Source organism: Octopus bimaculoides, chromosome 18 (assembly GCF_001194135.2).
Source record: "Octopus bimaculoides isolate UCB-OBI-ISO-001 chromosome 18, ASM119413v2, whole genome shotgun sequence".
In the NCBI taxonomy this organism is placed as follows: Eukaryota; Metazoa; Mollusca; class Cephalopoda; order Octopoda; family Octopodidae; genus Octopus; species Octopus bimaculoides.
Window position 1 is genome coordinate 13993371 of NC_068998.1, and position 12077 is coordinate 14005447.

At 36.2% G+C, this 12077-nt stretch overlaps 1 protein-coding gene and 1 non-coding gene across 2 annotated transcripts in view; one reads left to right on the forward strand and one right to left on the reverse strand.

Moving 5' to 3' along the window:
- The first annotated feature begins 1338 nt into the window (after window positions 1–1338).
- LOC128249979 (U1 spliceosomal RNA) lies at window positions 1339–1502 on the forward strand. Its single transcript, XR_008266121.1, has one exon. It is a non-coding gene; the product is annotated as a U1 spliceosomal RNA (small nuclear RNA).
- A 3250-nt stretch (window positions 1503–4752) lies between these two features.
- LOC106878544 (serine/threonine-protein kinase ULK4) overlaps window positions 4753–12077 on the reverse strand; it is a 44070-nt gene continuing 36745 nt past the window's right edge. The window contains exons 26-32 of the mRNA XM_052974536.1: window positions 11587–11692; window positions 10095–10258; window positions 8918–9022; window positions 7955–8062; window positions 7426–7500; window positions 6304–6392; window positions 4753–5115 (exon numbers count right to left, since the gene is read on the reverse strand). Coding sequence (XP_052830496.1) covers window positions 5049–5115; window positions 6304–6392; window positions 7426–7500; window positions 7955–8062; window positions 8918–9022; window positions 10095–10258; window positions 11587–11692 — 714 coding nt within the window. The 3' untranslated portion in view covers window positions 4753–5048. The remainder of the gene's footprint in view (window positions 5116–6303; window positions 6393–7425; window positions 7501–7954; window positions 8063–8917; window positions 9023–10094; window positions 10259–11586; window positions 11693–12077) is intronic.

Here is a 12077-nt window from a genome sequence, read left to right on the forward strand (position 1 = left end):
TATCTTTTACATGCCAGCAATGACCTTCTCAGGCTCTACAATATTTGGAATTATGAAGAGAAACAATTGAGGCCGGGCAGTGGGATTGAAAAAAACAATCATACATTAAAAAAGAAGGTTTTATTGCATAAATGTGTTTATGGTGAGAAAAATATTGAAAAACATCAATACGTGAGTGAGAAAGAAACGAGGAGAGTTGTCATGGGATGCGCTAGAAACAACAGCCAAATCTCCCTTAAATCACACACTTTTTCTTCTGAGAATATTTACAATTCTTTTTTCTTGTTTTACTGAAAAGGATCCTATCATAGTTTTACGTGCAAAAGAATTGGCTAAAATTGGTCCGGAGTGTGATGCTGAGGTGGGGGTAGTAAAACAGAATAAATTTTGAACAGGTAACTTCATAAAAAGATACCCCTCCCCTGTTAAATTCACGAAAAATACTGTTTACACATACATTGGCGTTGTTATACTACATGCTATCCGGAGTGTCCCTTAAGATTGCCATCAACCCACCCCTTACCTCCCAATCTTCTTTGCAGGCTTATACAGTAGATCCGTAAGTACTATACTCGTAAAAGTGCCGTCTGAAGCGGATCGCTACATTGCCTCCTCCCCAAATAAGCTACAGGCAATGATTGTAGAAGTCTTCCGTCAGTGGTTTGCTTTATAAAACATTGTATGTAGTTGTAAAATTTTTATACTTCAATAATGTTTTACTTCTTTTACATGATTGTTTCTTGAATGTATGTCGTCTATATTTCAACGAAACAGGATATTACTTATTCCGGACATCAAACAACCGGCCGTACATACACTGGTATATATACAGATATCATATACGTGCGTGTTTGTGTGTGTGTGTATACTCTATTTGATTGCCCCCACTACCGTGTGACAACCGGCGCTAATTAGTTTTTATCTTTGTAAAAAATAGAAACCATTGTGTGTAATTTGAGGAAGATTTCGCTGTTATATCTAGCATGCCTAACGATCATGTAAGATGCTCTTTTGTTGGCTCGTTTTGTAGTAGTAAATGTATTACAGTATCTTTATTGGTAAACTTACAAATAAAACTGGAGTTGTCTCCCTTGTTCATTTGCCTTTACTGTTGAATTAAACAAGGCGATAATGTTTAAATTTCATAATATTTGAACGAATTAAAGCATTAAATTACTAAATCACTTAATTAGAAATAATGAATTGTATTAGATGAGTTATAATATATATGATGAAATTTATTGAAAAATTAATAGTAGAATGTAATATTAAAGGCAATATCAGTGAAGTTACAATGCAAATATTGTAATATATGGGTTTAGTGAAAGCGAAAAAAACATACTTACCTGGCACAGGAGTAAACCATGATCCTCAAGGTGGTTCTCCCAAAGTGAGGTCCTTCCATTGCACTCCGGTTGGGTTGACCTTTGCGATCGCCCCAAATGTGGGCGACTCGGGTGCGCTATTTCTAAGTGTGGGGTCTGCGTTCGCGCTCACCCCGTCATATAAATCAAGAATAGAAATAACCACGAAGATTTTCTTTTTTTTTATGCATTTGCACTCTTAAGGAGGACTCGTTTTCCCAGGCGCCTTCTCTCTCAGCCCCTTCCTATATTAGAACCACTGTGTTAATTGTACAGAACATTATCAATGATGTTTTGAACTGAGTATGCATAATTGCTTGTTGTGTGAATGATGTCGTGTTTTCACGTCTGTTACACTGTCTGGTTTCTATAAACAATGGCTTCGCTATCCATCTCGTTAGTAATATTTCGGTATATTACCCAAAATTTTGCCAGCTAAATTACTCATAACATTGGTAGGTTTTGGCCGGTTTAGCCCCAGAAACAAAATATTTATTCATTAGTTTTCACGTATGTGTGGGTATGTGGTTGGAAGTTTGCTTTCCACATGGTTCCGAGTTCAGTTCCACTGCATGCACCTAGGGCTTCCAATGTAGCCCCGGGCAACCAAACGTTATCAAGATGAGTAGACTTAGTCGATAGAAACTGTGTTTGTCCACTGACAACCGGTGGTGTTTTCTTTACATAACTGCTAATTGGAAGTTTTGGGAAAACAGACATAAAAATGATAGTTACTGGGGTTGATTTATTCGATTAAAATCTTCAAGGCAGTGCCCCAGCATGGCTGCAGTCCAATGACTGAAACAAGGAAAAGAAAAGATTTTTGTTTTCGGCAATGTCGTTCATAAACTGGTGATTGTCGAATACTCACACACAAACACACGTTCAGCCGCTGAAACGGTAATTTAAAGAAGCCCTTCATATATATACATACACACACATAGAATAACGACATATTTGTACCCCAGCCCCCACTGACTTTGTTGCCTCATAACTACCAGATAGATACATTCTTACGAAATTTTCAACAAATACCGCTTACATTCAGAGTATATAGGGATTTGCTGCAATGAATTTTCCCAAAGGGTTGAGGGGAGGAGTTTCAGAAAATTCACACGATCCGAATTTTTTCCCTTTATATCTTTCGGGAAAATGGGCATCTTCTATTGAAAGTTTATACAAATACCTTTCAAACAACATAGATTACGATTATAAAGAAATTCGTAGGGAACATTTTTTGCAATGGGCTGGGGAAAGGGGTTTCGTAAAAACGAAGTTTCGGATCAGGAAGACCACTTAAGTTGGAATTTCTCCATTTGACAGGGATTTTTCCACTATTTTTCTTCAGTCTTCGAAATGATAGTGGGCATCTCTATGAAAAGCATTTTGAAAATTTATGATTTCTTTCACTCCTCAACATCCCAATCCTGACCGATTTGGGCCATATTTTTCCACTTAAAAACTATTATATACATACATACACACACACACACATATATATATATATATATATTACAGTTCTATATTTGAGAGATGAGGAATTATTTACGTTTGACAGATATTTGTCCTCATCTTGTTTGTTGTTAAAACGTTTCTGCGCCGAGCTGGCAGAAGCGTTAGAGCACCGGGCGAAAGGCTTAGCGGTATTTCGTCTGCTGTTACGTTCTGAGTTCAAATTCCGCCGAGGTCGACTTTGCCTTTCATCCTTTCGGGGTCGATAAATTAAGTACCAGCTGCGTACTGGGGGAGGGGGTCGATGTAATCGACTTAATCCATTTGTCTGTCTTTGTTTGTCCCCTCTATGTTTAGCCCCTCGTGGGCAATAAAGAAATAAAAAACGTTTCTGCTGATATAATCTCCAGCCCTCTTCAGGTGTCCTGGAGAAATTTCAAACCCAAGTTCTCATTCCTAAGGTATTTTTCGATGTTATTATTATTTGTATTCTTATTATCATTCAGGTCACTGCCTGGAATCTTGGGGTTAGTAATCACTGTGCCATATGCCCGTAGGCAATAATGGAGTGAATTTTAGGGCTTTATTTATATCTAATATTTTCCTATCCTTCCTTAATACTGGTTCCCATATGCTACTCATATCTGCACTGGGTCTGCTTAGGAGGTTATTATGTACTAGCATATGTGCTACTTCTTTTAGTTTTCGCATTTTCTAGTGGTGTTCTGTGTCTATTATTTTAACTTCATCCCACAGGGGAAGGTGGTCTCCTTTTTTCCATACATGATCAGCTATATCCGATTGATCAATATCTCCTCATGTCACAGCTTTGCCATGTTCGTCTACCCTTATTTTGAGTGGGTGGCATGTTTTGCCTTTGTATAAACTACCGCAGCTGTAGTAGTAAATGATGTTTTGAATAGCCGGCAAAGGAGGGGCACTGGTCCACTTAGACCAAAGTAAAGCATTCAATATGGTAGACCACCAGTACCTGGGGGCTGTAAATTTCTTGAATTTGAAGAATTATGCAACACATGAGTTTATTAAAGTTTGTTTTCCATCAATAGCTAGTGTGATGCAGTGGAATGTAACATGAATTTCAAGATGTTATATAGCTAAAGAATATCTCTTCCCTTTGACAGTAAATGTTTGCCCTTAGAAAGATGTGCAACATTAAGAAGCTAAGAAACAAATGAACATTATCAAAACACCTATTAATTAAACAGCGATATGTAAGGTGGTGAGCAGGCAGAATCGTTAGCACACCAGGCAAAATGCTTAGCGACATTTCGTCTGTTTTTATGTTTTAAGTTCAAATTCTGCCAAGGTCAACTTTGTCTTTCATTCTTTCAACATTGATAAAATAAGTACCAGTTGAACACTGGGGTCGATGTAATTGACTTCATCATCATCCTTTAATGTCCGTTTTCCAGGTTCCAGTTGGCTTGGTTTCTATGGCTGGATATCCTTTCTAATGCCAACCACTTTACAGTGTGTGTGCTGGGTGCTTTTACCATGACACTGGCATAAGTGCTTTTAATGTGGCACCAGAGCAGCACTCTTGCAGGCAAAGCCTCTTCATCAGGAAGAGTGGTATTAACATTTCTGCTGTGGAAGACAGCCCTTTCTCCAAAACTGCTGATGTGCCAAAATTTAAAATGAATTAAATAGTGATACAACTGTTTCAAATTTCAAGCTATGTCTCCTGGCACTTATTTGGTCAGGCCAGCAAAATTTTTATGGTCAGTGGCAACAGAAAAGTAATAGTGATAGGATTTGAACTTTAACTATCAATCTAGTAAGGAGATACCTTAACCACTCGACTAACTGTAACACAGTTGACAATGCATTAAAATATTTATAAAAGTCTAAAAAAATACTTGGAAATCAGAACAGAGAAAAGATCAACCATTGACTAAAACATTACACATGAAAAATATTTTTATTTCTTCCTTTTACAAAACTGAATAAATACATACATAAATACATTAAAAAAAAATTTTAAAAAATCTCAGCAACTGATATGTTAAGTCAACAAATACTGAACACAAAAATTCAAATAATTGTTACAGTAAAGCAGATTCTTCATAAGGCATTTGTGTGTGTCTGTGTGTATGTCTGTTATGTGTGTTTGCGTGTGTGTAATGTATGTATGTATATACATACATATATGTGTGTAAATATATATAAAAAGTTTGTGCATGTGTGTGTTACTCAAAAGCTTTATTTAACTCAAGCAACTCCTCCAATCTTCAGAATGTCATTTGCCAGAGATGTAATTGCAATGTCTGCTGTAGAGCTGGAAGAGAAAGATTATACAAGTGAGATTTAAGGTAGTTTCTGTTTTTTAATCATTTTTATAATATAAGTTCACCAGATGTCTAGATTTTTGCAAGTTCTTGTATTTAACACTATTTTCCAAATGTCTCATCCTTCAGTTATGAAGATTATGATATATACAGGTTGTGATGGGTAAATTATCACCATTTTATATTTTTTAATTCATGCATGCACATTGTTGTTTTCTGATTTTGTTGGCTACATAGTATAGTAGGGTCAGTTGGGCACCATCTGTGAGAAAAACAGCACCATGACGCACTGGAAATGACATGCTTGACATTCACGCCAGAATCTCCAATACAAACATTTCAGAGTGTTTGGGTGTCAATCTGAGGGACATGTACCAAGAGTGATAAAAATCAAACACCATGGTAATTGGAGTGATCATTAGTGATGGCGACATTATGCCTCCATTCATCTTCCTACATGACCTCACACTCAACACGGAGGCATACATCAAGTGCCTGGAGGAGGTAGTGCTGCACTGGGTCAAGAGGGTGACTGCTGGAAAACCCTATGTCTAGCAACAGGACTCTGTACCATGCCACACAACCAGGAGAACCCAGTCATGGTTGTCAGACAATTTCTGTGACCACATCACCCTTAACATCTGGCCACCTGACTCACCAGACTGCAACCCCCTTGATTATTATGTGTGGGGCATTGTTGAGTGAGAGACCAAGAAAATTCCTTGTAACACCAAAGATGAACTGAAGGCAAGGATTATGGCAGCATTCACCAATTTAAACAAGGAAACCACCCAGAAGAGTTGCAGGAGATTCCAAAGCCGTCTGGAGGCTGTGGCTGAAGCCAATGGCGATTTTATAAAATAAATTTACTCTTTAGTATTTTGAGATATTTTTATGTAATTTTGGTAAATACGTTAAAATGAGATGTTAGTATTATTTTCATTTTTGTGTGTGAATGTGTCTGTAAAACAGTGCATTTAGTTGTGAAATTTTCTATCTTTTTATCTATCTACCTATCTATCTATCTATCTGTCTGTCTGTCTAAGATCTTCTCGTAGGAATCAATGCAATTATAATAGGATAAAATAAATACTTGTCGGGAGGGGAACAATGTGGTCAAATAAAAGCCAATAAAGAATAAGAAAATATAATTTTAGTTAGAAATGGTTAAAACTTACCTGGCTGTGTGACTGAGTGATTTAATTACATTTAATAACTCTAATCCATTCTGTTTTAAGGTATTGGTATGGTGTTTTTCGACTGTCACCTGATAGGAATGAAAGTCAATGAAAACTTTTTGCATAATTCTTTATTCATTTTTAAATAACTTTTTTATGAATAATTCTTAAAATTAACTATTTATACATACTTGCATTAATGTGCAAGCTTGACTGTGTGGTTAATAAGCTTGCTTGCAACCATGTGTTTTTGGTTTCAGTCCCACTGTGCAGCACCTGGGACAAGTGTTCAACTATAGCCCCAGGCTGACAAATGCTTTGTGAGTGAATTTGGTAAAGGGAAACTGTGTGGAAGTCCATCGTGTGTGTGTGTGTGTGTGTCTTAGTGTTGCGTTTGTCCCTCACTTCCACTCAGTTCGACAATGTGTTGGTTTGTTTACATTCCTGTAGCTTAGCAGGTTGGCAAATTAGAATGATAAAATAAGTACCAGACTTGAAAACAAGTACTGGAGTCACTTTGTTCGACTAAACCCTTCAAGGCAGTGCCCTAGTAGAGTCGTAATCCAATGATTGGAACAAGTAAAAAATAAAAGAAGATAAATACTTGCACTGAAGTATTTTCCTGTAGAAGAGAGCTTTATATAGTGATTATAAGTCTAATTTTTGGAGACGAGAGATATTTTAAACTATTAACCGCATCTGTTCCTTCTTATTTATCTCCATTTGTCCATGTACTCAGACAGGATTTGAACTCCTTAGCTTTCATTTCAAGTAGGGCTCAACACCTTTTCTCACTAAGCCATGATTCCATAAGATAAACATTTCAAATTCAAAGATTTAAATAGCTTAAGCTGTTCTCTTTATCTTTCTGTTTTACATTTGTTCCTTCCTGACGGCATGATTGGAATGGTTTCAATAAATTTAAATATTTGCACATTTTTGGAATAGTTGTTTCAAAACTAGATGCTCTGCCTACCAGTAAACAGTAATATAGGAGCTGAACTTGTTTTTCAGCCAGACAAGCCGAGCCAAGCAAAATTATGCACATTATTCAAGAGCAATAATACAGAAACTTTAAGGATGAGACGAATGTATAAAATGACAAAGAGAATTACTACTTACAAAACGTTTTATAATTCGTAGAATCAATTTCTGTCTTTTGCTGTCGGCAATTTTCAATGCCTTACAATAGAATATCTGGTAGTAAATCAATAGAATGATGGATAAACAAAGATTGACATTGATACAAAATCAGACATTTGTTAAAGAGAGGAACAGTCAACTGAAAATAATACAGTAGTTTGTCTTTTGGTGAGCTGGCTGGCAGGATCATTAGCATATCAGACAAAATGCCTAGCAGCATTTTTTCTGACTTGTTATGGTCTAAGTTCAAATGCCACCAAGATCAACTTTGCCTTTCATCCCTCTGAGGGAAATAAATTAAATACCAGTTGAGCATTAGGGTTGATGTAATCAACTGAAATCCCTGCCTCCCCCACACTTAATATTACAATAAGTACCAGGCTTAAAAAAAAATAAGTACGGAGGTGGGGGGCAACTCATTCAATTGAAAACCCCATCAGGGCTGTGGCCATGCTGGGGGCATAGGCCAATGACTGAAACAAGTAAAAGATAAAAAAAGACTACTTACCATATTTTCATCAGTCAAAGCATCTTGACATTCTCCTCCAAACAACTGGGCTGTCAACGACAGCAATTTAGTGGCAATTTCCTGGATTTCACAGTCAGCATGACACATCTGAAGAAGAAAAAAGTATTCCAAAAAAAAAAAAAGATAAAGATATAGTTATACATATCTTGAGTATAAACATAGAACTACCCAATTAATTTGTTGCTGTTATTGTTAAAAAAAAATCTATTGTAATATCTACAGCATTTTTTTTACTTATTTCAGTCATTAGACTGCAGTTATGCTGGGGCACTGCCTTGATAGGTGTGTACAGCATGTAGGTTTCCCAAGCTGTCACCCATTTAAGAACTAACTAGGCTCAACATTGCTTAACTTCGGTGATTGTACAAGAAGTGGTGTTTTCAATGTGATATGGCTGTAAGAATGTTGACTTTCTGAAAAAGTCTTCTTACTCAGTAAAAATACTTTGGCTCTCTACTCCAGTGGAAGACTGTATTCACCATTTCAATTGCTGTATACTTGTGCAGATGAAGTGAACACATTGACATCCAAGCTAAGAGAGGAGCATGTATACCAACGGTTCCCAACTGGGGTCCATGTGACCCCAGGAGGTCCATATAAGATTTCTGGGGGTCCATACAAACAAAATAGTAAGTTAGTGATCCACAGTAGTATATTAAGGGGTTCACAGTATTTTCTTTTACCCAAAGCCAGGAACTTTTCAAGGTTTCAGAGACTGAAGTGGCTCAGGAAGGAGATGACAAGGTGCGCGCACACACACACACATGTATGCATGCATATATGAATCTTCAGTTGTATCTTTTGCTGACATATATTGTTTATGGGGATTAAGTGTGGAAGAGTGGAGTATCACTGATTAAATAATAATAATAATGATACAACATAGAATAAATTACTGTAAACCAGATAAAAAAAAACAAGACAAAATATAAAATACTAAACCAGTTGAACAAGCAATGGGTTGACATCTATAAAAGCTTTGTTTAAGAGAAGTAACTGTTCAGCACGATTATTATCAATGATGTCTTCATTTCCATGTTTCTTTGCCTACAAAACAATAAGCAATATTTTTACTGGACGTCACCTTCAAGAGTAGAATAGACTACATTGATCCCAATTATTATTAATTAGTAATTAATAACTAAATTAGTTACAGGTATGATTGTGTAGTTGAGAAGCTTGCTTCCCAACCATGTGATCTTGGGTTCAGTCCCACTGTGTGGCATCTTGAGCAAGTGTCTTATACCAAAGTCCCAAGCAAGTGGATTTGAGAGGTGGAAACTGAAAGAAGTCTGTTGTGTGTGTGTGTGTCTGTGGGTGTCAGTGTCTCCTTGGCTTGACGTTGCATGATGATTGTAAGAGAGTGTCAATGTTATGCTAGCATAAAAAAATGGATGTTAAATGGTGATGATGATAATTATTTTACTGACGTCAGAAGGATGAAAGACAAAGCAAACCTGGACAGTATATGAATTGAGAATTCAAAGAGAAATAACCAAAACAAGATATTTTGTTCCATGCACCACCACCCATGAATGGCATATCTCAAAACATTACTTCTTCAAATAACAAGTACGTATGTACTTATGTATGTGTATATATATAAATATATACCCATGCTCACATGAAAGGCAGACGTTAAACGACGATGATATATATACATATATATATATATATATATATATAAAATTTAATAATAAGGGTAGAAATTGATATTAATCAATTAAAACCAATGGTCTAGCATATTAAAAAAATCCGAAGATTAAAATTATATTACATACAAAAATAAGAGGAATGACCAACAAAAATGGACTCCTATATGCTAGAAATAGATGCCGAATCATCTAACGACGAAGAATATGTTCTCAGTATATATATAACAGGTAAAGACCTCCTTCAGCTATGAATGACCATGGAATCGCACCTAGAAAGTTGCCTTCCGACGCACTCAGTTTCCATCAACCAAATTCACTCAAAAGTGGTTGATCTGAGACTATAATGGAAGCAATTTGCCATTCACACAAGAGATTAGGTCAGTGACTTCTCTTGTACCTACCACATACACTTTCAGTGCAGTTTATTAAGCAATAAAGCAATGAGATGCCACATTATTACTCACCTGAATCACTTTCCTCACAACATCTGAGATATACTTCAAGTTGCCATGAAGTGTATCTAAGAGATCATGCAACATCTCCACTGAAACCTTGTAACTAGGGTTCGCTGGCTCCATACATGTAGGATTTAATTCAGATATTAATCCTATTAAGTGTCCAATCAAACCTAAAGGCAAAAGAGTTTGAGACTTCAGAGTACATTGTATAGCATTTGTATGCTTCTGCTTTTCTCAGTTTTTCATTTAAAAACACTGAAAATATTTAACCTAACAAATGTTTCCTCTCCTACTATACAGGGTGTCCACAAAGTCTGGGTACATGGAGATTAGCACATACTTTAAATTATTCATCATCATCGTTTAACGTCCGCTTTCCATGCTAGCATGGGTTGGACGATTTGACTGAGGACTGGTGAAACCGGATGGCAACACCAGGCTCCAATCTAATTTGGCAGAGTTTCTACAGCTGGATGCCCTTCCTAACGCCAACCACTCAATTGTTTATGTTATGATTTTATTTACTCCATGTACCCACATGGGGATTAACACATACTTTAAGAAATTATTATTTCTTATATTTAATTGTTTATGTTATGACTTTATTCACTCCATGTACCCAGACCTTGTGGACACCTTGTCTATTGGTTGTTATTTAGCCTGAAATCAGACCTAATCAAGTAGAAAATGTTATGAAAGCAGGCAATCTAGAAACAATTGGATAAAAATCTAGATTCATCATTCCAAATATGTCATCCCTCCTAATGTGCACAATGGCTTGGGAATGAAATTTGCTTAGGGAGTACTAACAAGGTCTTACTGAAAAATAACAAACTCTTATTGTTCATTTTTTTTTTGTTTTTTGTCCTTTGAGAAGAAACCTAACTTCAAGCAAATTTTTACAGATCACTTTTTGCACAATGTTTTATAAAACCTGACAAATGAGCAAAAGCACTTTAGCAATGACCATCCCATTTGATGACCATTTTTTTTTCCCTTCAGGTAACATTCATCTAATTTTACAATATCAAATGCAGGCTTAAATATCATTTTTAAGACAGTCAAGAATGATTTAATCCTTTTTTTTACCACATTTCTGTTGAAATAGATTGCATTTGTTTCAATTAATAAGAAAATAATGAAAACTTTAATTAAATAACTGTAATAATGAACTGATGATGTTTGGGACATAAATTTATGTGAAATTTTGATGAAAGGTTTTAATTTAGAATACTTTAAGACAGAACATTTGTATTAAAGGACTCAGGTGAGTTAGGGTAAAGGGAAACATGGCTGCTATTTTTAGTAGATGAAACGACCACATAAAGGTATCTTTGTTTTAGTTTCTTGCTTTGTAAGCCATGCTTGTGCTTATGTACACACCTAATTAGTCCTAATTAATGCAGTAATGATGGAAACAGCACATTTATGTTCACTCAAATACAGAATAACAGCCAATAGTCTAAAACAGACTGATACTAGCCACATATTTACTTACCTTGTTCATACAAGTCTGACATATTAGTCTCCTTATGTCCTACAATACATCGCAATATCTTGACAATAGTCTTCACAGCACTACTAACAGGGTTATGTTGGTGATCCTGAAAACAAAAAAAAAAACAAAACAAAAAAGTCTTAATCCTTTAGCATTCAAACTCTTTTACTCTTTTACTTGTTTCAGTCATTTGACTGTGGCCATACTGGAGCACTGCCTTTAGTCGAGCAAATCGACCCCAGGACTTATTCTTTGGAAGCCAGCATCGGTCGTCAAGCGATGTTGCGGGGACAAACACAGACACGCAAACATATACACACACATACATAAATATATATACATATATACGACGGGCTTCTTTCAGTTTCCGTCTACCAAATCCACTCACAAGGCTTTGGTCGGCCCGAGGCTATAGTAGAAGACACTTGCCCAAGGTGCCACGCAGTGGTCATATCCAGCTCACATATTCTACCTGTTTTATGTTCAAATCC